This window comes from Enoplosus armatus, chromosome 14 (assembly GCF_043641665.1).
Source record: "Enoplosus armatus isolate fEnoArm2 chromosome 14, fEnoArm2.hap1, whole genome shotgun sequence".
NCBI lineage: Eukaryota > Metazoa > Chordata > Actinopteri > Centrarchiformes > Enoplosidae > Enoplosus > Enoplosus armatus.
The window spans coordinates 5,695,012-5,722,526 of record NC_092193.1 but is presented as its reverse complement, the minus strand read 5'-3'; the positions used below and the strand labels follow the sequence as shown (position 1 = coordinate 5,722,526).

The 27,515-nt window shown below is 40.3% G+C and overlaps 1 protein-coding gene across 2 annotated transcripts in view; it reads right to left on the bottom strand.

The window, feature by feature from the left end:
• ak5 (adenylate kinase 5) overlaps positions 1-27,515 on the bottom strand; it is a 71,162-nt gene that overhangs the window by 4,694 nt on the left and 38,953 nt on the right. The window contains exons 9-12 of one of the 2 annotated variants that reach the window (XM_070919305.1): positions 25,701-25,719; positions 19,447-19,485; positions 18,126-18,170; positions 8,657-8,820 (exon numbers count right to left, since the gene is read on the bottom strand). In XM_070919305.1, coding sequence (XP_070775406.1) covers positions 8,657-8,820; positions 18,126-18,170; positions 19,447-19,485; positions 25,701-25,719 — 267 coding nt within the window. Of the gene's footprint in view, positions 1-8,656; positions 8,821-18,125; positions 18,171-19,446; positions 19,493-25,700; positions 25,720-27,515 lie in introns of both variants that reach the window. The other variant, XM_070919304.1, reaches the window with a different exon arrangement.

Here is a 27,515-nt window from a genome sequence, read left to right as displayed (position 1 = left end):
CAGTTCAGACGACGTGAAACATGGAAAGAGATCGAGGGGGAAACATGCAACATACTTTTTAAACAAAACCAAAAACCGATGGTGACGGATGAAGTTGAGTTTGCTAACAGCCCTGCAGTGGTCTGCTCTACTGGTCTGCTCTACTGGTCTACTTTAACTGAGGTTTTTAAAGTTGGTCTGATAGCGTTTTTCTGACTGTATCTAAAACTAGATATTCTGATTGAAACCTCTTCATCTCTCAGTCCCTGAGCACCATGATTAAGACAAGTCCTTCACTGACTTTCTTAAAGTATTTGCTGGTATGATGATCTTCACCTTCCAGAGAAAAACTCACAGGAAGGAAGAAGAAGGGGAAATCGTCCCGGTAGTTTATATTTAGAGATGACATGACCTTGTCAATAAGCCAGATATGCTCTTAACTGAGTATTCATGACCAACTCTTTAACCTGGGCTGAGTCCCTGAGCTGCCAGAAGATGCATCCAATCATGTGCACACCCACAGGAAAACAAGCTTTGGCTCCATTACAAGTAAAAGTCATGCATTTAAAATCCTACTTAAGTAAAAGTAGACAAGTGTTATCAGTGAAATGTACTTAAAGTATCAAAAGTACTTGTTAGTGCTGGTGCATCAACATAAAAGTAGCATTTCACTGTTGTAGCCTCTGAGTAGAAGTATAAAGCTGCATAAAATGGAAATACTCATGTAAAGTACCTCAGATTTATGCTTGAGTAAATGTACTTAGTTACGTTCCACCACTGCCTGTTTGAGTTCTCTATATGTGCAGACTTATAGAGAGCACACATGTGGCCAGACAGGAAGCCGACGATCTGCAGAAGGATTACAGTTCACAGGCATCATTAAATAGCACTTTCGGTGTTGCCAGGCAACAGTACAGTAACATTTCACAGAGTCAAACTCTCACCATGTCTTTTTTTTTTTTTTTTACAGTTTTACACTCACCGGTGAGCCGCACATGACAGCATTTTCATCTCACTTTGAGATGAAAACCTGTAACTCTGATGTGGGCGTGATTTTGTGTTACAGTAGATTTTGTAATGTGTTCTTGCTGTAAAACCGGTGAGTTGCACTTCAGTAAATCCCAGTGTGGGATTATTCATCCTCTCTCCATAACTAACTCACTCACACAACATAGAAATAAGCGTTTGGCAGTGACTGTTAGTGAACACATGGGACATGACCTCAATGTGCTGTAAGAAGCTTAGACAGCTGAGCCTTGCTCGAAAGCCATCGGGTTTCTCCACTGACATAACGGGAAGTAAATCTGTTCTTGGGTGTCTTTTATTTTGCTTGCAAATCTGTTCAATTTTCAACCACTTTTTAAATCTTAACATGACAGAAAGCCTGAATATCCGGGATTTCCCAGAGTTAATGTTTTCTATTGTTGTATCTATTGTTTGTGCTGCTCCCTAACCAAACCTAATGTCCAAAATGTGACGTTTCAGAAGCTCCCACCCTGACACAATGGAGGTGAATAGAAGTTGATATGTGGAAAAATATGTTTTGATAAAATCAACCCATTTCTGAAATAATCCACAGTCGTCACCCTGAAGAGTTTATTTTAGGTCACAGGTATTTGCTGTGGTGCCCTTTGACCCCAGCAAAGGACCATAGCCTTCTCTACGTGTTCTCAGTGGTGTATTTTCAGCAGTCCATAATTATCATTTATTGTGGTTCTCTACAAGGTGAGGACTGTCAAAGAGAGTGACGTATGTCTTACTAGTGTTCACATTCTTTGCTGTACATGCTGTATAAAAGGAGCAATTGAGTTGCTGTCGGGGCCGTCCGTCTGCAGACGTGAATAAACCACAAGAACTGCTCCCTTGTTGCCAGTCGTTTTTCCTAAAATTCCCACGATAGAACATAAAATAGTCCTTCAGAAATGGTATTTCAAAAAATATGCAATTTTGTGCTCTTTACAATATCTGTTATCTCTTATAGTTTTTAACCCTTTCATGCATGAATTATGACAGCCTCAGTCAGGATTTTGACGAAGTGTTTTTATTTCTCTTTAGGCATGAAAAAAAAAATTTAACTTAATTTTTTTCAAATGTTCATTTCACACAAAGTTCTTCACATGCATGGACAGCATGCGTTTGAGTTTTCAACTGAAGAAATATGTATTTAACACACCAATGAATAAAATGGAAATTTTAACAATTGTATTACTCCTTAGTTGTTACTTGATGTTACCAAATTTTATTTACTATTTATTATAAATTATAAATTTATTTAGGGTCTCCTACTATTGAAGGATTGGCAAGGTATTCCTGAGCTGCTCAGCGTTTCTGGCCTTCCGTTGGCCATCTTGGTTTTGAGACATTTGTGTTGCGCTTACAATGGCTGGCCAGTGGGTGGCAGTGTATGGGATGACGCACTAGCGTCCACTGTGGTGGTTGATGTGCAACTACACCATTAAAACCCATGCATATACAAGAAAACAGCTTTTGAATAGCTGTCCACTGTAGTGACCACTATGCGTGAAAGGGTTAAAATAATAATGTGTCCAGAGACAAATGTGCATTCTTTGCTTCAGATTAACTTTACATGAATATCAGTAAACTGTAAACAGCTCCTTGAGGCAGATATCCCCAAAGTCTTTTTATATTTCCTCACTCCTCTGTTCAACATTTCACTTTCCAGTCGACGGATTTCAACTCTTCAACTGAAATTCAATCACTATAAACTGGTTATGAGAGAAGCTGGCTTGTAACTTGAAGAGATCAGCTCAGGAAAAAGTGTACAGAGAAAGTACACGAGTAACAACCACCGTCAAAGTGTCCTTGCAAAGACATTAAATCATCTGTGACTTTTATTTACCTTTGCTGCAGACTAAGGAACCGCAACAGTGACATCTGTGAGTTTTCATATTTTCACGATAGAGAGGAGTACGAAATCAAACAGAGGCCTCTAGTGAAGTAATATATCACAAAATCTGTCGTGTCATTTACTTTTCTGGCTCCAGAGTGAATTTTTTTTTGTCCTTGTAGCAGAAATGTGTTGACATCAGCAGGCTGTTTGCTCATAGAGGTTCAGGAGGGGTGAGCGTGTTGTATATACAGTCATGTGTGTTTTGAGGCTATAAATCTCAGCATGTGGATATATTCTGTTACTGCTGTTGAACCTTTTCAATCTGCTTTTTTGTGCTCTTCTTAATGCTGTTAACGACTGCAGTTAACCTCCAAGATTCTTGTCTTTATGTGACCTCAATACTTGTTGGCAGTAGCCGTTTGATTATTTTAATCATAGATTGATTCGTCAATTTCATTAATTAATCAATGAACTTTTCTGTCTGTAAAATGTCCAAAAATGGTGTAGAGCTCAATTAACCAATAAACATTTACTGGTTCCAGCTTCTTCAATGTGAGGATTTTGTGTTTTTCTTTGTTGTGCATAAAGTAAACTTAAAATCTCAGCTTTTGGGATGTAGGAAATTATAACTTTTAATAGACAAAAATCAAGAAAGTAATCGATAATGAAAAACATAGTTGCAGCCTTAAAATGGAGATAAATGCTCATCACAATTTCCCATATCTAGATATAAATCTGCAAATTGCTTGTTTAGTCTGACCATCAGTCCAAAAAAACCCAAATATATTCAATTTACAATCATATAGAACAGAAAAGCAGCAAATTCTCACATTTGAGAAGCTGGAACCAGTAAATAATAGGTTTTTTTTGTTGAATAAAAGACTTGAACGATGAAGCTGGTGCTATACTATATTTTCCTTGTTATCAGCAAATCTCATGAAAATACCAAAATCAACAATGTGTTTGTTCATCTCCGAATATCTGACTGACGTCCCTTCCCTGTCTGTGGTTCTCATCCTCAAACCCACTCATTCCTACTGACAATCCTTAAAAAACAGGTCACTAATACATACTTTTACTCTTTAGAAAGGCTAACTGATTTCCCAAAACAGATGACACAACAAATGTTACTCAAACAAGAATTAATTGTGCATTTGTTGGGGACTACTTTGAGTGGTGGATTAATACACATTTGGTAGCAGCAGGACAGTGTTTGTAGGACTGACTCAAAATAAACAACAGTGCTGGTGTTCAGTGTAATGAAGGAACATGTCAACAGTGTGGCTCGTCGTGGGGTTTGTAATAGTTTTTGGACAGTGGAGCTCTATGGCACAGAGCAATAAGATATATCAGGCTTTAGATACACAGACAGGATCGATTCATTGCTGGTTTTGGTCTTTTCATGGTGTTTGTTGAGAATAAGAGAAATACTAAATATTGCCAGAAACAATTATCTATTAGTCTACTGGTCAACAGTTGCATTTCTCTGTGATCAACAGGCTGTGTGACTTCATGAATGTAGAGCACATTGTTCAATAAATCCTCCCTGGACAGATAAAAGGCTAAAGATCCAGACACCAGTTTATCAGGCGGACTGAATGGACTGAATGTCTTTTCAAATTTGTTACATGCGGAGTCCTACTAAATATTTGGTAAATATCCGACTGTTTGTGTGTGAGAGTGATTTCCACACAACCAGCGAGTTGAACACGCATGTGTGTGTACACCTTTGAACATGTGAAGCAGGGGACGTGTGTGAGTGACAGGCGGGAGACGTTTTAATGTGAAATGTCACAGACTCTGCGACCGTGCAGTTCAATTAAAAAACTCCCTGACAACCGCCAACCAAAATGCATCACTGTTCATAATCTCCGCAGTCGTGATGAGAGATGAGGACCTGGAAAACGAGGCCAGGAGGCTAAATATTTATTACCTCTACCTGCCACACTGCATTTATAATGTGATTTAAGTTCGGAAGCTATTAATATTTCACTGGAAGGTGGGTAGTAAAATATGTGCCTGCTCCTTTGTAATTTACAGGAGGAAACAAACTTTATGACCTTCGTTACCAGCTGGCTTATCAAATGATTTATTTTAATATTATTATTATTTATATTAAAGCCCCTATTTAACTATCGCACGGAGATGTTTTCACTTTTCAATCATCAGCACTATGTGGGCGTGCTGCTTGATTGACATCTCCCCCATCTTACGTTCGGCGTTCGTACATGAAGGTGCAGTCAGACCAGGTTTCTGCAGGTGACATTTAGCGTTGTGATGAAAACCAGGTGGGTTCGGGAGCTAGCGTGACTAGCGGGAAAACAGCAGCAGTGTGAATTAGACGACTTCTTACCACTTTCATTAACCGTTGTCACTGTCTTTGCTCTCAGTTATATAAACAAGAATATAAACATTGATTTCCAGCACCTGTGTGAGTTTCTTTTTATTTATCAGGTATCAAAAAATGTGGGGCTGCAAATAATGATCATTTTCATTATTGATTAATTTGCCGATTTTTTTTCTTCTTGACTGTGAGATGAATCATTCTTTCTTTGAAATGTCAAAGTTGTGAAGAAGTTGTAAAATGACTTGTTAACCAACAGACAGCACAAAACCTTATGATATTCACTTTTCTATTAATTATTAATTATATTCCCAAAAAAACAGCAAATCCTCACATTTTAGAGGCTGGAACCAGCAAAAATATGGAATTTTGTTCTTAAAAAATGTACACGATCAATCGTTTCTCAGAATAGTTGCCAATTAATTCTGCCAGTTGACATATTGATCAATCGACTAACAGTTTCAGGTGGACGCGTGAATTCTGGGACACTTGGGTTGTGTTCAAGCTGTGAGTGTGTTCAGCGGAGGTTAATAAAGCCTTGTGTTAGTTCAGTTAACTGCAGCTGCTTGATTCATGCTTCATAATCATTGGCTTATTCACCAGTTGCTTGGCTACCAGCAGACTAGTAACGTGTGGCCATTTTCCTTATGTGCTATATTTTTGGTATTGTCATTTTAAGTGAGATACGACGTTCCTGCACGTGTTTGTAATGAGGGGAGTAGTTGTCCAGCTCCCTGTGCCAAATCTAACACATAACCATTCGCTGTCTCCGACTGAAATACACCTTTTATGTTTTTGATGGCATGCTAAAGTTCGTATGTCACCTTGACATTTAAGCTGAAAGTGCAGCTGTGCAGTCATTAGTTCTCGAGGTTTCTAGTCCAGGTGTAAAGTTTGACGTCTCGCTGTCACCAGATGAAGAGTCAAGGGCCGGTCGTTAGGAGTTATCCTCCTGGGACCGTGAATGTCTAAAGAAAATCTCATGGAAATCCATTAGTTGTGGAGATAATTGACTGTGGACTACGGTATTGAACTCACAGGCTGACGTTGACGTCCCCAGAGCCACGCTGTTCACTGACAATGTGTTATTATGATAATGCTATTCATAGTGGACTCACCTTCAATGTGCTGAATCCCATCGCATTAATATAGAATTTTATTGGATTACTGCCCTGCTTATACATTTTTAAAGTCACCCTCCATTCAAAAATGTGTTTTGCTTATTGTTATTTCTCTTGGATGTTTGACCTTCACTATGCAATTAACGATATTTGCATTTTCATAGATTCGGGATTTTTCAATTAGGGAGACGGAGGAGATGTAATTTTAAGAATTTGTAACAAAACCATATCAGACACAAACTATTATTTAAAGCGAGCGAGAGTGTTTTTATGTCTTAAAACCAGTTGTTTACTAAAATACTGTACTGAAGTACAATTCTGAGGAATTTTTACTTTAGTTGAGTATTTAAATTTGACATTATACTTCCACTCTTCCACATTTCAGAGGGAAATATTGTACTTTTTACTCCACTACATTTATTAGATATAAGATTTTGCAAAGAAAACGTGATCAATTTATAAACTATGATATTGTGCTATAGATGAAACTATCCAACAGTATATAAAGTAGTGAAAATGTGCTCCACCTCCACCACCTCCGCTGTTTAAAACCTGTCTGGAGGGGATCTTTAAAAAATGAATGACTCCCTCAGTCCTCTGTGGATAATCTCACATTAACTACAATATTATAGAGAATTGTTGAACTTTATGGAATCATGTTAGTGACTCGAACAGACTCCTGTCGTCATCATCAAGGTCAGTTTTCACTATATTGTGAGCTTGTCAACATGGCAACAGTGCATTTTAATGAGCTTCCGTGTTTGCCTGCTGTATATCTCCCATAAACTGCAAATCGTCCAGTGTCTGCCGGACGATGAACATGTTTACGTCTTCTCAGAAAATGTGTTTTCCTCTGACAGTATTTGGAGTTGTAGATAATTTATATGGTTTACACACTTTGTCAGGGGATTTCTGCAGCCGTCTCCAGCTCCAATATAGGTTCAGACAGCCGTGCCAGCTCGGTCTGGTACACTGTGTATAGATGTGCAATCTCTGTGAAAGCCATTTTGAGCACTCTTGGCTGTATAATATTTAAACCGCAGTCCTCCATCTTCTATTTATTTCATTAGGCCCTTGGCAGGAAAACATGTTATGTAGTATATCATTATTTTCTCAGCCTGAGAGCTGTGCTGTCACATTTTCCAGTTACATCATGGAGGGATTTGTCTTTCTGCTGTTTTCCGACTGAACTTCATCTTCAGCTGTCTGTCTTTATGAAATAATCATCTGTAAGGTCTTTTTAAAAGGTATTACTTTGTTGGACTGCACCGTGCTCACTGGTCCGCCCAGAGACCGTGTGGGTGGTTCCTTATGCTCGTACTTATCCTGCTCTTGTATAAATTCCAAACAAACCACGTTTTTATGTGAAATGCACCACTTGTGGACACTACATACAAACATAGATACAAACATTCTTGCAATTGTCCTTCTAAAAGCTAACTATCACCGACCAGCAAGAAATGGGCACACAATATTTTCATAGTTCAGATTTTTCTTCTTGCACTGCAAAACTACTTTACTGACTGTAACGCAGTGGCAAAAAAGAACTAATTAAAGTAACTTTACTTATGTACTGTTCTTAGGTACAATTTTAAGATTTATTTCCATTTGATGCTACTTTATATTACTACAACGCTACATTTTAGAGGGACATATTGTACTTTTTAACGCTGAAACAGTGATCAAACAGTCATAATAATCCAATAATGTAATGTCTAAAGTATAAATGATATAAACTAGTATGGTGTGGTAGAAAAATCCTTTGGGCCCCAAAAAAGCACATCCCTCATAAACCACCATCTTCCTCTCAGTCTGTCAGAACAAAGTCTGAGGTTCAAACCAGCAGGTTCAAGGAAAGAGACAGTACCACCAATTGGTACCACCTTGAAACATGGTACTTCAGGCGGCCCTGGTCCCATTCAGTTTTCTCATTGACGGTGTTATGTGACTCACAGTTGGAGCTCGTCTGCAGCTCAGATGGACATGAAACTTGAAGCTGATTTAATCATCAGTACAAAAGATAATATATCTGGTTGTTTGATTAAAAGTTACAGCCAAGTTAACTACGACTCCCAAGGTGCATTTCGGCAAGAAACATCCAATAACAGTGTTTAAAATTTTTAAATGTGCTGCTAAAGATGACGGTTTTGAGAAAACTGATAACGCAGCTGCTTAATTCAATTCACTTTTGAATTCTGGGTAACTTTTGGACTTCAGCAACCCTGGCGCTGTGTTTTGTTCTCAACTGCAACAACGAAGCGTTTGAGCGCACTGATTTAAACCTGTTTAACCTCTCTCACTTCGCAGCTCTATAATCGTAGCTCCTTTTCTTTGGTAGTGGAGTGAAGGTACGACACTGACCTCTGGCAGCTGCTCTCCTCTCTCCAGGACGTCCCGCAGGTGACGCCCTCTGCCGCCTTGAGACAGCAGCTCGTTACACAGCAGGTCACCCAGAGCGACACGGCGCAGGCCGAACCTCTCCTCCATCCGCTCGCACTGGAGAGATTTACCTGAGCCTGGACCACCTGAGACACAAACACACACACACACACACACACACACACACACACACACACAGAGGGTCAGTCCATCGTCACAGACAAGTAATCACTGAGACAGAATACAAAGTGAGGAGAGGATGACAAGGAGGAAATTGAGAGGTGAAAGAAGAGCATGAAAGTGGGAGAAAATAGGAAATAGAGTGTGTGTGTGTGTTTGTGTGTGTGTGTGTGTGTGTGTGTGTGTGAGAGAGCTCCGTCTACATACAGTATTTGTGAGAAGAGAGGGCAGAGTCAAAGAGGGAGGATATAAGAGAGGAAACAGATAGCAGGTGGGTAGATGAACAGTGTGTGTGTGTACTGTGTGTGTGTGTGTGTGTGTGTGTGCATGTACGTGCACATCACAGGTCTGATTCATTGCCGGGGGCTCAGAGGCAGGTTATCACAGATGACTATCATCTTCTCTCCTTTCACTGAATCTACCTGCTCTGCCACCTCGGTTCAACACCATAGACCACACACACACACACACACACACACACACACACACACATACACACACACGTTGGTAGTTTTATACTTGTGAGGTCATTGACATAATACCTAACCCTAACCTGTCATTAACCATAACGACGAAAACAGACCAAAAGTACACAAAAGTATGTGGACAAACGTATTAATAGTAAATTCTAACTACTAGTTCCAGCTTTTGGACCCTTGTCAGCTTTAAGACGCCCCCCGTGGTCCCCACCATGCTTCTTCAAGAGTGTTCCCTCCACACCTTTCTGACATTACCGTTTGAGAAAACTATGAACACTTCTGATTTCCATTGCACTAGTTATTTTCTTGCATAACTTGGCCTTTAATAGATTGATCAATAATGAAAATAATAATTAGTTGCAGCCCTTAAATGTACAACAACGAAGCATAACCCTAAACTAAGTCCAGTCCTCCTAACCTTAAAGCCATTTCCTCAAACAGGCCCAAAAACTCAAACTGGTCCCCACAAAGATAGATAAGGGCACACACACAGGCAGCATAGATCTTAACTGACACAAGAACACAAAATTTTAGTCGATTTCCTCTAAAGAATTAAAAGATATCTCAGCAGTGTCTGTGCTCCACTGCTGTGCTGTGAGGCCTGTCTGTGTTTTATCGCAGGTTAACTGTATTAGGTGGCCATGAAGCTGTGTGAAGCATCAGTAGGAAGTGGTGATTTATCATAACCAGCCTTGAGCCCAGTAATAAAACTCAGGATGTGCTTCACATTCATCAGTATTCTCCTCGCCGCCCTCCGCCAGCATCCAGAAACAAACGCTCTCATCAACATTTCCTGCGAGAGCAAGGACCGATCTGAGCAGGGCTCGGTCACCCAGGGACGACCGTGAAGTCAGAAAAGAAGAAATCGAGGAGAGGGTGCGGCTATGAATTTACTCATTGTACATTCAGAACATATTCACTGACTTAATATATTTCACCAGCCTCAAACACTGTACAGCCCCCCCCCCGCACCTACTCGCAAGAAGTATTCCTCTGCTGCTTGACACCTCGGCCAGGAAGTAAAATAATGACCCACCAGGGCTGAAGCAAAAGCCCTGAGAGGCTTGTTAGGGACTCTCCTAGTTAGTCGGGTCAAACTCAAACCCGCTGTATAAACTGGCTCTGTGGGTAAAAATAGTTTCCTCATTTCAAATTTAGATTAACTGGCCTCGACAGTCAAAGCTTTAGACAAGATGAAGTGTGTTTGTAATTCCTCTGTGCTGTTTTATACTGCACTCAAATCTTTTTTGAGTTAATGTTCAGCTTCTCCACTCAGGTTAAATGACTTACTTACTATAAATACAGGAGTCTTTCTTGGTGCTCAGGAAAAACAGGACCTTTAGAGCCTTTCTGAAACCTGAAATATTTTTTTGGCCGCATCCAGCAGTTACAGCGACATTATCATTAGTTTGGAGTTGTGTTTCTGGCTACCTGATAAATGTCAGTCCAATATTCACTCTCTTTTAGCTTTGTTTCTGAACTCTACCAACTCCTGAGGGAAATATCTGGGAAATATCTCTTTAGCTGCTAAATACTCCACTATGTTCACCAGCTAGTCGCTAACTGTGTTTATCTGCTGTTTGGTGCTGATTCGGGTGATAATTCTCTGTAGGTTCATCACTATGAGTGACCCCTTTCACATTGTCACATTGTCTTTATACATTGTTATAAAAATATCAATTACAGCCGCTTTAAAAAGTATTTAATCAGTAAACAAAAAGATTTGGCTGAAATCAAGTTTAAAGATATAGAACACATTTTGACTCTGACCAAACCTCTATATTAAGCTATATATAAGCTACTGCTTGACGTCAGTGCAGCATTTGAAACTGTTAATCATGACCTCCAGTATCAGATAAGCATCCATGACTCAACTTTGGGATGGTTTCATTCTGATTTGTTCAACAGAACTCATCGTGTACTTCATAATAATAAGCTCCCACAGTTACATCTGGTGTACCTCAAGGCTCCATCCTCGGTTTTCTTCTGTTCTGTATGTTACCATTAGGGGAAACCCATTCGTAATTATAGGTTCCATTTCGTTTGCTATGCTGATGATACACTGTTATACGTGTCAATCCAACACAGTAAATCCATTAGTCTCTCAAATCGGATAAAACTGAAATGCTCATTGTTGGACCATCCAAACGCATTTATTTAAGGATGTCTCTCTGGATGGTTGTGTAATTTCTCAGAGTAAAACAGTTAAGAGTCTTGGTGTCATATTTCACCTGTCCTTGTTACTTGAGTCCCACATTTAGTCTACTAGACTTAAGTTATATTGAGGCTTTACAAGTCAGATCATTTGTTGAGTGTCGGCAGACGCTTGCACGGTGCTGAACAACTTCTACTTTCTCTGCTGACGCTCCGATACATGGAGGTCTAGATTTGAGAAACCCAAACCCACCATGTGTGAACAGCTCTGTCACAGCGTTGTCCTCGATAAGTGCCAAAGTGACAGATGGATTTTATTAGACAGAGATGGGGCAGGAGACAGAGATGTAAGACAGAGGACAGAGGACCATACAGAGAAAAATAATCGCTCCAGTAGTTACACTTTTGAATCCATTCCTGCTACATGATCATTTTTCCTCAAGGCTTCAGCAGGTAATACTTTAATGTAAAAAATAAATCCGTCTAAATGACAAATGGGCTGCAGACGAGACAAGCTTCCCGCCTCCACTAACACAAAAATGGTCCCTCAAACAGATACGAGTGCTGCATTGTTTGAGTGCTGGATTTCCAGAAAAGATGATTGAATCTGCTATGAAGAGATTTTTCCCTTCCACTGTCACCATCTACTACGTAGAATAGGACTTAGAAGAGTGTCAAAATAAATGATTCTTGATAAGTGATAAGCATAGACTGTATAAGACGGGCTTAATGACGTTGGCCATTGGTTTCTGCAGAGACGCAGGGTTTGGGTTTGTGCTCACTGCCATCTTGCCAGTTGTTTTGAGCCAGAAACTGTAAATTTATAATAATAATGCCTTATTGTGCTCTTAGTGGAATAGAAATGTCAACAAATCTCACTCAGGATAAGTGATTGTACTGTAGCTATTACTACTAGGGAAGCAACTTGTCGACTAATTGACTCAATCCTTTAACACTATTTAATCTCTATCCTCTTGTGGGAAGGAAGGCTGATAAAGTTGGCGACTTTCTATATACTTAACAAATTCCCTGAAAAGGCCGAGACCCGAGATGTATTGATCCTGCTAGTGCTGTCTGTGCATCCAAAGCCTGAAATATCTCATTCCTCTGAGCCATAGAGCTCAGAGGAGGAGAAATGATGGGAACAGAGAGAAAAGAAAAAAGGCTGAAAGCACAGGCATCAGTGAAACCTCACATTAGCATTTCCCTCAGGAATCATCACCTCCTTTTTCTGAAGCACCGCTGCAGAACGCTGCTTCAACTTCTCCACCAGTTTTTAAAGTCAGGCAGGTTTTGGATGAGTAAACCCACATACAGTGAAAACTCCCAACTTTTAATTAGAGCAGTTTTGAGGACGTAACTTGTAGCATTTAGTATTCCTGAATGGGCACAACAGACTTTCATTAGGTCTAATAAGAGAAGTCAAGAAGAGGTCATAATTTAGACATGTTTTAATTTAATCGCTGGTTATAATTCTACCTTTACGTGTTGTTCTGCTGATCTGATGATTGGCAACATGACAAGGAGGCAGGAGGAGACGTTCAATATCAACCCCAAAAACAGCTCCAAATTGTATGATGTTTCTAAAAGAATTTTGAACTGACAGCAAAATACACTCATGACCTGATTTCACAAAGCAATGCATGAAACAGTCTCTAGCGGGCAACTAAGTCTTAATCTAAGGACACTTCTGTATAGATTTTCAGCATTTGTGCAACTTATGTTCAACAACATGTTTGTTACCTCAACACATTACTTTGTAGTGTTTTCCGTCAACTCCAATTTGAGTATTTATCCACTTTAAGGTTGGTGACCTTACACTATCACTCCAGAACTCATATAAACTCCTATATAATGCTGCTATTTTCTTTTTTTCCTGATACTCACTTTCATCAGCATTTCAGAGGGTAGGTAGATGGGCAGCAAGTGACTCTGAGCCCTTCTTCACCAGATAAGAGAGCAGAGAGTCTGACAGATAACCTGAATTTCCCCTGAAGCAGCAGCAGCAGCAGCAGAGGAGGAAGTGTGGTTAAGAGCGACAGCAGGAGACAAGGGGTCGGCGAGGGGACATTAACTTTTTATTTAGCAGTGAGTAGTCACTCATGCTGTGTCAGGGAGTCTTGAGACTGTGTTTTCAAAGTCAGCATGTGACGTGGCTGGAGAGAAAACCTGTCCTGTGAGGTGACACAAACACAATCATACAGGCAGGATTTACTTTATGTGGTGCGCCTCCCTGATTACACAAACTACTTGCTCCAGAGTCCACATGAAGAATTAGCTCAGTCACTTTTCGTAGTGACCACATCAGACAGTTAACTCGCACTACATAATTTAGTCCTTGCAGTTGGTCCTTGTTCCTTTGCAACTATATTGAAAGTGCTGAAAAATGCTATAAATAAAGCAAAATTGAGGGATTCAATCATTTTATTTGACTGAACGTTACGATACGTCTCGGAAACAGACACCATTTTGTTGTTTTCATACATAATTGTGCCCAGATATCCTTGAATAGTGCGGTGGCAGTGCTGTAAAAGGGTCACTGATTACCCTTTTAACAAGGGGGGTGGTCCACTTAAATTTATTGATGATCATTTGACCCTTGCAAAGAATTTGGACGTAAAGTTTCAAGGATTTATTACCTTGTTGGACTGACAGGCTGCTTTGAATTTAGGGTCGGACTGTTTTTAAAGCTGCACAAATCAACATTTTTATATAAAAATGGATAAAATGAGTGTGTCATTTGAGTTTCCCTCAGCACTGGGGAGCGCTTTAGTGTCTTTCAGCTAATTTTCCGGCACACAACTTTAATGTCTTTAAGGTTCACTCTCACCAACCTCATTTTTCAGCCACAGCAGGCGGTTGTTTTTAGCTGAAAAGCTCAGATAAACCCAGTATAGACAGTTTGGCAGCCAACTTTCTCTCATCAGCGGCATTGCAGACAGCTGTTTTCTGTGAAAAAGCTCTTATAAACCCACTCTACACTAACCTGTTCAGCACCAAACAGCATACAGACACAGTTAGCGACTAGCTGGTGAACATAGTGGAGCATTTAGCAGCTAAAGTGCCAGACTTAAAGTCACCAGATCGACAGATGCTAACGTTGCTCTGTGACTGCTGAAAGTCTAAATAATAATCTGATAATCTGATGTTGTGTTTACGGCTTGTTACGCTGCTCACAAGTGGCTAAATTATTATTAATACGACATGGTGTTCTTTTTTTTAAATGACCTCAATAACTGAAACAACATGACATCTACAGTGGCTTGCAAAAGTATTCAGCCCCCTTGAACTTTTCCACATTTTGTTACGTTACGACCACAAACAGAAATATATTTTATTGGAATTTTATGTGAAAGACCAACACAAAGTGGCACACAATTGTGAAGTAGAAAGAAAATTATACATGATTAAAAAAAAAATTTACAAATAAAAAACTGAAAAGTACGGTGTGCAAAAGTATTCAGCCCCCCTGAGTCAATACTTTGTGGAACCGCCTTTTGCTGCAATTACAGCTGCAAGTTTTTTGGGGTATGTCTCTACCAGCTTTGCACATCGAGAGACTGAAATTTTTGCCCATTCTTCCTTGCAAAACAGCTCAAGCTCAGTCAGATTAGATGGAGAGCGTTTGTGAACGGCAGTTTTCAGATCTTGCCACAGATTCTCGATTGGATTTAGGTCTGGACTTTGACTGGGCCATTCTAACACATGAATATGTTTTGTTTTAAACCATTCCATTGTAGCCCTGGCTTTATGTTTAGGGTCGTTGTCCTGCTGGAAGGTGAACCTCCGCCCCAGTCTCAAGTCTTTTGCAGACTCCAACAGGTTTTCTTCCAAGATTGCCCTGTATTTGGCTCCATCCATCTTCCCATCAACTCTGACCATCTTCCCTGTCCCTGCTGAAGAGAAGCACCCCCAGAGCATGATGCTGCCACCACCATGTTTGACAGTGGGGATGGTGTGTTTAGAGTGATGTGCAGTGTTAGTTTTCCGCCACACATACCGTTTTGCATTTAGGCCAAAAAGTTCAATTTTGGTCTCATCTGACCAGAGCACCTTCTTCCACATGTTTGCTGTGTCTCCCATATGGCTTCTGGCAAACTGCAAACGGGACTTCTTATGGTTTTCTTTTAACAATGGCTTTCTTCTTGCCACTCTTCCATAAAGGCCAGATTTGTGCAGCGCACGACTAATAGTTGTCCTGTGGACAGATTCCCCCACCTGAGCTGTGGATCTCTGCAGTTCGTCGAGAGTCACCATGGGCCTCTTGGCTGCATCTCTGATCAGTGCTCTCCTTGTTCGGCCTGTAAGTTTAGGTGGACGGCCGTGTCTTGGTAGGTTTGCAGTTGTGCCATACAATTTCCATTTCCGGATGATGGATTGAACAGCGCTCCGTGAGATGTTCAAAGCTTGGGAAATCTTTTTATAGCCTAACCCTGCTTTAAACTTCTCCACAACTTTATCCCTGACCTGTCTGGTGTGTTCCTTGGACATCATGATGCTGTTTGCTCCCCAATATTCTCTTAACAAACCTCTGAGGCCGTCACAGAACAGCTGTATTTGTACTCAGATTAGATTACACACAGGTGGACTCTATTTAGTCATTAGGTCAACATTCGATCATTTAGCAATCATCAGGCAACTTCTGAAGGCAATTGGTTACACTCAGAGAAAAGGGGGCTGAATACTTTTGCACACCGTACTTTTCAGTTTTTTATTTGTAATTCTTTTTTTAAATCATATATAATTTTCTTTCTACTTCATAATTGTGTGCCACTTTGTGTTGGTCTTTCACATAAAATTCCAATAAAATATATTTAGATTTGTGGTCATAACGTGACAAAATGTGGAAAAGTTCAAGGGGGCTGAATACTTTTGCAAGCCACTGTATCTCTACATATATAACACGTTCATGTTCATGTACATTTTAATAGTGCTGCCAGTCTGTGAATAGTTTCACATATTGCTGCTAGCAAACCTGCAGGCAGAACAGTGGGTGGTGAAAGGTTTAAGAGAGATCTGATGGTTCGAGCTAACAGCTACAGTATGAAGTGACAGTCAAAAGTTAGAGCAGGTAGCCACAGCAGGAGAAACTGTTCAGCTCTTATCAGATGAGAGAGCAGAACAGAGGAGCTGAAGGCCATTTCTTGTTCTGATGAATCCCACTTTCTCTTCTAACACGCTGATCCTAATTAGCTGTAAGCAGAATAAAATCCTGAATATGTAAACCGGTGTGGCCCACCTGTCATTATATGGTATAAAATCTGCTCAGGAAACACATTCGCATGCGGGTGACAGTTGTTATATATGCAGCTGCCATTTTCCCCCAATTATCTGCTCCTGCTGAGGGAAAGCTCCGGGTGTAACTCAACATCTGTTAATCAAATATTCAGACAAACTGGTGTTAATACAGATCAGTGGGGATTTGCCATGTTGGTTTAAACACTAACTAACACTAAACACACAGCCGTGTGGGTGTGAAAGAGAGCACTGATTCAGTAATCTTTTAATGATAGTATTTTTAGTATTTTTCCATGGTAACGAAGCGAACAGTGGTTAATGGAGACTCTGTGTGCCCCAGATCTCTCATTAACGTTCATCTCTCTATCCTGTCTTCAAATAGCAGTAATAAATAAGTACATTTACTCATCTGCTGCACCGGAGCACAATTTAGAAGCACTAGTGTTTGTGTATTTCGATTTTGTGAGACATTTTATTTTTATTTGTGCACTTTCTTTTAAGAGAAATTAAGAGGCCATTAAAGTTGACTATTAAGATTTTACATTCACCATAAGCTCATAAAATACTGTTGTCGGAAAATAATCTCATATTTCTAAATTGTAGTGCTGCAAGTGACAAATATTTTCATTATCCGGTCAGTCGAGTATAAGATAACACATCCAAATTGCTCAGCTCAGTGACACAATTTTATTTTAGATATTGTCCAAAGAGATTTAAAGCACTTTCAGGAGGAGCATGTAATCCTTCAACTGATCTGAGAACAGGAAAATAGCCCCAACCTGACTCCAAGATGAGTGTAATTATATGCAAAATCACTGCAATACGGTAAAATACTACATACTATTTTTATGGCTTTTGTAAGGGAAGTTTTGAATGGGGACTTGGTGTATTTACTCCTGTCACTTCACTTCTGCTCTTCTCTTCAAATAATAAGCAATGTCTTGTTTTCTAGTATGAAAACGAGCTGTTAAATTGTACAGGAGCAAAGTTTTATGCTGAAACTTTTTTAATTACTTCATTAAGTTTCCTTCCGTCATCTGTGAGACCGTCAGAGAACAGACATCTGTTGTTTCCCCTCCAGCGACGCTCCTGAACGAAGCTTTTTCATCAGAGCTGCAGTTCAGTTTTAAAACATGCAGCTGATCAACTGATCGGTCCTGTTTCTTTCTGCAACGCTTGTCTGTGCCGTGTGTGTGTGTGTGTGTGTGTGTATAAATGAGGCCAGTTTAACTAACAGCCAGCCCAGCAGTCAGCAGCTGCTCATTATTATCCTGACTGTGTGTGTGTGTGTATGTGTGTGCGCTTTCAGCTCTTTATAATGAGGTAGGCTCCACCAGTGCTGAGGTGAGTGTGTGTGTGTGTGTGTGTGTGTGAGCGAGCGACGGACTATATGTACGTACCCATCATGAAGATGACCTTTGGTTTCTTCTGTTCTGTACAATAACCTGTCAGAGGAAAGAAAATCAGAGTTTAACATGCGGTGCAGATCAACACACACGCAGCATACTGTACATGTGCGTGCGCACACACACACACACACACACACACACACACACACACACACACACACACACAAAGGTAAATAAGATTCCCCTCTTTAGATGAATTAGGAATTTAATGCATGTTAATGTGCCTCTTCATTTGTAAAATAGACTAGAACCAGACTTACTGGGTATTTTTGGACAAATACCAAAAATAAAGAGTTAAAAAAGTTTGATGATGAGCACATAACATAAACAAACAAGGATCCCTTAGATTTACTTATCGAAGAATTGTGACCAAGATATGTACTGAGCACATTTAACTGTTGAAAAATAAACAAATAAAAGCAGATATTATGAACATTAAACAGCCTTTATATGGACATTAAATAACCTGCATTATGGACATTAAATAGCCTGTCACCAATGACTAATTCATTCTTATGTATTCATTTATCCTTCAGTTCCAAGATTTCACAGCTTTTAAAGTAATGTACTTTACTTTTTTGTACTAAAAGAACTTATACAAGACGTGGACTGGCAGGCGTCAAACTACATCACCAGTGAACACACCCAACCTCAGAGATTCAGAGATTTTTGCTGTATACAAAATTAATTTCATGTTATGAACATGCAAATTTGACAGCCAACGTGCCGACTAAACGCAGAGTTTGTTGTCCTTTAATCAGACGAGTGTCGTCATTGTCCTCCTCCTCCTCCTCCTCCTCCTCCTCTCTGTCCTCTGCCTGCTGCAGGGTGATGTTAGCATAGCGACAGCTAGCTGACGAGATAAACATCAGGTCGAACTGGCAACACTGAATCAACAGACGAGCCCTCCTCCCCCTCCATTACACAATCAATACTGTTGATGCAGAGCAACGCTGATGAAACCACACACACACACACACACACACACACACAAACACACACTGCAGGGAGAAGTTCATTCAGGCATCTGCTGAATAACAGTTACATGACACTTGTGACATTTACTAAGATGGAACAATGTTTGTGTGTGTGTGTGTGTGTGTGTGTGTGTGTGTGTGTGTGTGAGATGAAATGCTGAATGGAGTCGGCTGCTAGTTTATGAAAGAAGGCAGAGGGGGATAAATATGTAGCTGCTAATAAAAGCTCCAGTGATAAGATGTGACATGATGTCGTCACCTGCAGCTTACAGAAGAAAGGCGGCGAGCGTGTTTGTGCAGACGATCAATCAAAATCAATTATTTCATCAACTCACTTTCTGTGGTTCCTTCAGCATACCCAACCTCTTCCTCCTCTTCAACCTGAAAAGACAGAGAGGTTCAGATGACGACTGTTTTCAATATTTGATTTATAAATGTTCTCATGTTTTTTCTTCTTCTTTAGTATGTTGTGTCATCTGTGTGCTTTTCACACTTGACATAAAGGAAGAGACAGACACACATGGCCAAAAGTATGTGGACACGATACGGCTGAAACAATTAGTCAAGTAATCGGTCAGTTGATCAACAGAAAAATACAGTTTTAGTACATTACTTGATTAACCGTTGATGACAAACTTTATGAAGTACCAGTTTCAGTTGAACATCTCACAGTGCAGTCGACTGAAAATCTCCTCACTCCTGTATACTTGCTGTACATTGTTCACAAAGCACAAATTATGGGCCATGTTTTCCCTTTTTATTTGTGTTAAACTGTCTAGCTAGCTTGCATTAGGCTAATCTAAGAACAAAACCAAGACTAGACTAAGCCAACCGGCCCCTGGCTTTGTGCATGAGTGCATTGTCACATTGCAACAATAAAGACTCTTCCCCAAACTGTTGCCTCACACTATTGTTTAAAATATAATTGTATCCTGTTGCATTAAGACCAGAAGCACGTGGTGTCCATGTATTTCTGGCCATATAACGTTGTGAAAAAGAGACGAGACTAAACCGAACAAGAGACACAAAGAAAAAAGAAAGACAGTCCACACTGGAACGTCTTAGTGACCAAGACAGAAAAGAAAAGATGAAAGAGTATTTGAGAAAGAGAGAATAAGACAGACTGCTGAGTAAACCCTCAGTCTCCCTGAAGCAAACACATGGTCTGAGCCTGGAGGAGGACTGAAACTCTCAGCAGCCTCATTCACTGAATCATCATTACTGAGTTACAAACACATGTCAGAGTCAAGCCGGGGAAGAAAAATTGGCTAAAAGACATTTTCCACTTCGTCTGTTTCGAGAGGAAATCTGATTCATTTGATTCAACCGCACGTCAACTACCTCAGATATTTGAGACCGTTTTCAGAAATAATATCTCCCATCTCTCCCTCATTGCTGCAGGTTTCCATGGTTATCCTCCTCAGTTTTGGGCATCTGCTTCATTCTGGCACGAATGACCTGCTATTGACTCGAGTGTTGGCATTAAAAAATCATGAATTCTTATGATCTGACTGTCTGATGACCCCAGAAACAGACAGACATACTGCACAGCTGATATTAAAAAGTTAATGATTACATTGGGATCACTGCTGATCTTTGTGAAGTGTGTGTGTGTGTGTGTGTGTGCAGAGGAGGATAATATTCAGAGCCATGACAGAGATATGAGCAGGAATCCTTTTAGTCTTGCTAAGCCAAAACATTCATGTTGTCCTCACTTAGTATAAGCTTTGTTTTTTAATAAAGGGAGGTAAAATTTAAATTACAGACTCTGCAATTCTCCTTAGCTTTATGAATCAGTGATTGTTACTTTAACTTAAAGATACATTGATTTTTTGGCCACTTGGGGGCAGCAAAACAACACAACATTGACATATTATCACCTCAGAAAGTGGATATAATCAGCAAACAGTTGTTCATTTACACATTCAACAGATCCAGATCATTAGCATTCACTAGGAGCCAAACATTCACTTCCTTTTTAGCTCTGCTTTGGTCTCCACCTGCTCCTGAGGGAGCTAGTTGCTAACTGTGTCTTCCTTCCTGTTCAGTGGGTTTATAAGAGCTTTTTCACAGAAAACAGCTGTCTGCAATGACGCTGATGAGAGACTGAAACAAAGCAGTAAAGTTGGCGGCAAAACCAAAACAATAAGCTGAAAGACGTCTGCAGAGTTGAGTGATAATCCTGTTTTTCATAACTACGAGCGACTGTGTTCACGTTACACAATTCACATCTGACTCCAAGCTAATTGCTAAAATTGCTCAATTTCTCACTTGTCCCAATTTATGTTCTTATAGCCATTAAGTTCTCCAGAAGCTTGAGGAGACATTTTGAACATTGGCAGTAACAACAAAGATATTAAGGCAATGTAATCTGTTGTCTCCATGAATATTAATTAAAAAAAGTTTACTGGATGTCAAACGTGACACCATATTTAACAGCGGACTCCCAAAATGCAGTATGTCCAAGTATTTCACTGTAAGTATTCATTTGAAAGAATGCATTAAACAATTTGATTTGAATAAAGGGAAGAGAATAATTATATTGAATGGATGGTTTAATAATATGAGTGAATGATTTGTAATTTGATTTGGGACAATTTGAGGGAACAATTCATCAAATATTTTCCCTCCAGGCGCCTAATGGACTGAAGTTAAGTGCCGCCTCATTCCTATTCAAATGATGATGAGGCAGAGATGGTTCATAATTAGACGGTTTTTTTTTAAAGACACACAGAAACTGATCAAGTGTTGGGAGTACGGAGTGAACGTGACGAGTATAGATCAGTTTCTGTGTTTGAGTTCCTCACCAGGATTAGTTAGATAAGTTATTTTAAAAACGTAGACTGATGTCGTCATTGTGTTTCTTTAGCACAAACTGAGACCTCGCTGCATTATCCAACACAACTTCCAACATTAGGATGTTTGTTGGCAGTAGAAACTATTCCAATTGTGCAACACATTTACAAAAACCTAACTAGGAACATAAAAAACAGGCATTTATTGTCTCTACTAGCCAGGTCTCTCAGGCATGCAGCTATAAAAAAAGAGTCCAAACAAAACATTATGTGCCTCATCACCTCCCATGTTTCCTTTCACTTCCCACCAAAAAGCAATTGAATGTGTGAAAACTGAGCATCCGACTTCACATTTGAGACATCTAATGTGCACATAAATGCAGTGTGAGATGACTGGCTGCCAGCTTAGTGCGTTCTCGCTGTTCTCGTTCTCATACTGTGCCCAGGTAATTTAACTGAATTGTTTTTGCAATTTATGGAAGTATACACATCCTAATATTGTATCAGGTGCAAAAAAGCAAAAATGATATCAAGAAAAAGGCGTCTGGACTCCAGCCTGTGACCAACAGGGTCCACAGGTAGATGGATTCAACCTAGATGTGAGTCAGAGGTTGAGCCTCAGTTACGTCAACATGTACACATGAAGTTATTAACAGTATTTACAGCACAACACTCCCAAAATATCAGTTACATATCAATCGGTAGGATGTAATCAGAGGCTGTCAAGAAGAACGACAGCCAGTGTCCCAAAACGTCATTTATGTCATGAGCAAAGGAGGAAGTCAGGTGACGAAGTTGTAGAGCGACAAAACATATGATTCTAACACGGAAGACCACTGGTTGTTGATGTTAAAGCTCCCCTAACTTTAACAAAGTACTTACACAAACTGTGATCTTTCCCTAAACTCCCACCAAACCTTGATCCTAAAGTTGTCACATCATGGAACAGATTTATTTTTCAGTGATTTGTTTCAGAAGACTAATGACGTCGTCCTGCTGATAGAGGCGTCAGATCAGAAAACACTTCTACAGAACTCATTTTGGTTTTACTTTGGTTTTACTGAATCTTAGAGTTGTAATAAATGTAATAAATCCATCTTACTAAGAAGATCTGGACACGAGATACAGTAGTGGCAAACATGTTAACGGCCTCGCAGTGAAGTGATGCTGTGTGAAATGCATATCGCTCTCCTGGTTCTCATACTGTTCCCATCCAACGAAACTGACACTTATTTTTCTGCAGTGTGGAGACAGCTGACCGTCCGAAAGCAGCTTGGCATCATCTGCGGACAGATGACATCTATCATCAGCTCTTGACCTCACGCTGAGTTAACCAGCGGTTGTGTTTTAGACGGCGTGATGTGGAGCTGCAGTGACATACAGCAGGAGAACAGTAGAGGCACAGAATCAAGCGAAGCAGAGCTCCGTTAGTGCTGAATAAATGCCGTCAGTGTGGGGGAGTGCTGGGTGCCAACGACGAGCCAGCTTGGCATGTGGGTACACCAACTGGTCTGATGACTCAGAGAGAGAAACACATGCACAGCACGCATTGCTTACACGTGATGGAGACGAGATATGTATATAAACACACACACACACAAAGAAAAATACTGTTTTTCTTAATTCTTAATTAAATTTCTTGTTACTGTACGGATGATATGGATGGTATGTGATACACACAGCGACGCATGTACAGTCATAAAGTTGCACTCCTACGCGAAACCTCCAAAAACACCTAAAGCCTGTATCCATGTGAGCAGCTCTGTGATGCCGTGATGCTCGTTACACAACGCGAAACCAAACCGTTGAATGGATGCTGGCGAGACAATCTTTTCTCTTGGTCCAGACCGAAATATCTCAACAAAAATTGGACGACAAACGCTGGATAACCAGATGTTTTTGACTTTTTGACTTATCCAGAGAACTAAATCAATGTACTTCATCACACTGATGCAACAATCATGTAATCCAGTATTGCCATTCGGTGCTGCTCATTAAAACATTGTCCACAATAGTCTGATACAAATATTAAAGCCCCCTCGGTAGAAACAGAATAGTTAAATCTCTACTGGCTGACAAATCTCTATTGTGTCATGATGCAGATTTCTATTTTCTCAAACATTTGTAAACCACTGGTGAGACTCTGGGGCAGTTTCTTGTGTACACATGAAAATAATGTCCTAAACGCGGTGCTAGCGGGCAAGTCGGGGGGTTAAATGGTTCCTCCACAGGGGAGAATTAATTATTTCAGAAAATGTCATGGCTGTCTGCCCTTTGGAATTTGAGGCATAATAATGTGTTAAATCGTGAATACTTTCCTCTGAGATTAGATGTATGAACCTTCAGGGAATTAATGAATGTGTTTCGCAAGTGTTGCAGGCAGATGGAGACCAAAGTCATCTTGATTCATCTTCTGCTTGACATAAATATCAGTCGTTCTTTTTGGAGGTTTTTTCTTAAGATTAATTCTCCGACGACTGTCAATGTGTGCACTAGGTCACACAGCAAATTGTTGAGGCCGACGTCATCATGTCCACAGCCTCTTGTGTGGCTAAAAATCCCACTAACATCTAATAAAGCAGGATGACGACACGTTTGTTAGCAGCAGCACAAAGTGTCTCTCAATCTTCATTTCTGCTAATAATTCCTTCACATCAGACTCTCCCTGTGAGTCACCTGTGTGAGCTAACCAAATCAGCCGCGGCTGTCCCCCCTCAACTCATTATTTTCAGACCTCAGGACCTGTTGTGTCTGTCACAATGAGTCTGGAGACGCTCTGGTGGGCTGAAGAATGCTCATCATCATCATCATCATTGTGAAGAAAGCAGCTGCATGACGTCCTAATGAACTAATCGTCTATGTTGCTCTTTCACTTACTGAAGCAAAAAACAGCTTTTACACAAATAGTTTTTACATTTGACAAATCCTCAGTCTTTTGTATCTGCAGTGATCCACTACATTTCCCACAATGCCTTTCAACAGTGTCCAGAGAACTAGCCTGGGGCTGTTGAATTTCATCAAAGTTGTTGTTCTTGTTGTTCTACTTCTTCTATTGTTTGACAACAGAATTTATTTTTCACTGTGAACAAATAGATTGTTCCTTTTTTTCCAATAAATTAGCAAATAGCCTGGGAGCTACATGAAGGCACTAGCTTGACAGGGAAGTAATGTATTTAGTTGAAAACATGGATCATTGTTGGATACTTTACTTGGAGATTTTTCAGTGTAATATGTCTGTAATGTAATTGAAGAAATTGCTCCTATGTGATGGATTTCTCTCCTGTATCCTTAATGAAAACTAGAGACGCTCTTCTTCTTTGATTCTGAAAGACTGACACCATAACCTGATGTTTATCTATTTATGCTGGTAAAGGTTCTTGTTACACTGAAAGAAAAACATTTAGATTGTTTACATTAGACAGATGTTGATGGGAATATGACAAATACACCATCAAACAACAAATGCAAGGAAGGCACATCCACGTTCGAGGTTGAATGAATTAGAGGAGGTGGAAAGCAGGAAATAATTGGAGGAAAATGTCCATGAGATTTGACACCAGAGACCCAAAAATAGCCGCTCTGCCCGTCTGTCCCGCTACTCTGCCACCTTCTGTGGATCGGCATGCTCACGAAATCCATCTCCGTCTCACATCCGAGGCCACAAATACGGGATGACAAGGCTGCACGGCGTCTTCGTTCCACTTCACTAAAAGAAGAGTGTCGCTGCTCGCCACAGGAAGGAGCCGCTCAGGGACGTCGCCACCGTCTTCAATGAGCCGGGTTGTTGTTTGCACTCTCTTCGTCCTCCAGCCGCTCTGTGGTCTCCTCTACAGGGATTACCATCGTATTGATAGATAGAATACGTGTCTGAATAAAGATTTGTGGGGGACATTGGTCAATAATTGTCGATCAGCCTCGCTTAAGGTTCACTTTTATCTGACGTGACTCAGTGTTTTATTAGGAAATTGCAGCCGGCCAAGCAGCCCAGGAGACACCCAGCAGGATGTTGGCTGGCAGGTAACGCCGGCTGTGAGAGTAATTCTGTTTATGAACATGGCTGGTGAAGATGAAACACTGTGACGATAAACAACACATATCAATACAGACTGTAGCTTTTTGTAAGTTTAATATCACATCGTGCTACTTCTAAACTTAATAATGAACATTATCTGACAAACAGCAGCTGCTCTGAGGTTTTGTCCAGATGTGAAAGCTTGAATATTCCTTAAAGCTGGAACTGGCTGTCTGGTGCTACTTTATACTTTTACCACACTTCATTTTTTACTTGACTACATTTAGCTGCTACAGTTACTAGTTACTTTGATTATACGTGCGAAACAGCTGCTTTTCGTACTGTGACATATATCTATTTGTCCTGATCAGTTCCACACACAGAGTAATATTGATTTTAGATTGAAAAAGAAAAAGTACTGGTACCAGATCAGTATTCAGTTTCAGCTAACGCCCCACATTTATGTGAATGTCCAACTCTGGAATTGGTCCATCCATTTAGAAGGGGAGTGATTCAATGAGATTTGACTCCCAAAACATGAAATAGCCCCTTAAACTCATTAAGACCAGCTTTGGACATTAAACCTCTCCACTGAAAGACAACAGGGGGCATCTATCTTATATTTTAGTCGGAGTGGATTCAAAGCTCTACCAACTGGCCCACATCGACCTTTTAGATAAACTCCGCAGAAGCTCATGAGGAAAAACTCTGTATAAAGTACATCTATTATTACGTAGGAGAAGGAGAAAGCCAAAAGTAAAGTTATCACGAGCAGCTCCCGAGTGTGAAGTCAATGCATTGTATAGAAGTGAAGAGATGTGCTGCTGAAAGAGAGAACATGCCACCAGGCAGCAGCTCTCCCAAGAAAAGAAAACCACCTCGTGTTAGAAAAATGAAGTGGAAGATAAAACAGAGAAAAGCTGAGAGAGAGAAAGAGGCTGAGTGAGCTGAGCAATTTGTTTCGAGACGCTGGGAGGATGGAAAATGAGACAGAGGGTCAGGGTTATTATGCTTCTCCGCAGCGGCAGGATTGTGTGGAGGAATGATGCTCGTCTGCACTCTGGCCAAACATTACACAACAACAATCTCCATCTCTGGACATGTGCTTCGCTGAATCACCCGGCCTTTGAAATGAGTTCACCGGTTGCCATTTTTGAAAAGATCATTTGCAGATTGTCATTGGTTTTTTTTTTTGCAAATAAGAAGAAGGCAGAGAATGAGAGCAGAGGATGAGGGGAAACGGGGGGAAAAAGAAGGTTTCTGCTCGTTAGCGGTAGGGATTCAGAAATTAGACTCTGTAATAGGATAAAAACATCAACGTGAAAGGACGATAAGATTGTTATTAAGTTACCGCAGATGACAAAACTGGAACAAGGTTGCTACGAAGATGATTGAGGTGAAAGGACAGCATTTAGATGTTTGACATTTAGCTCACGCTCAATCTTAAATGCATTACACTGAGTGAGTTTATGGCTTCAGTGTCTCTCTAAATGCTGCTGAGGACTGTTGGATTAAGTTGCTGCTGGTGGGATCGAACCTTCCTCATGTAATGATGTTATAGTTAGAAACTACCAGCTGTATTCCTCTGCTTTGGCTT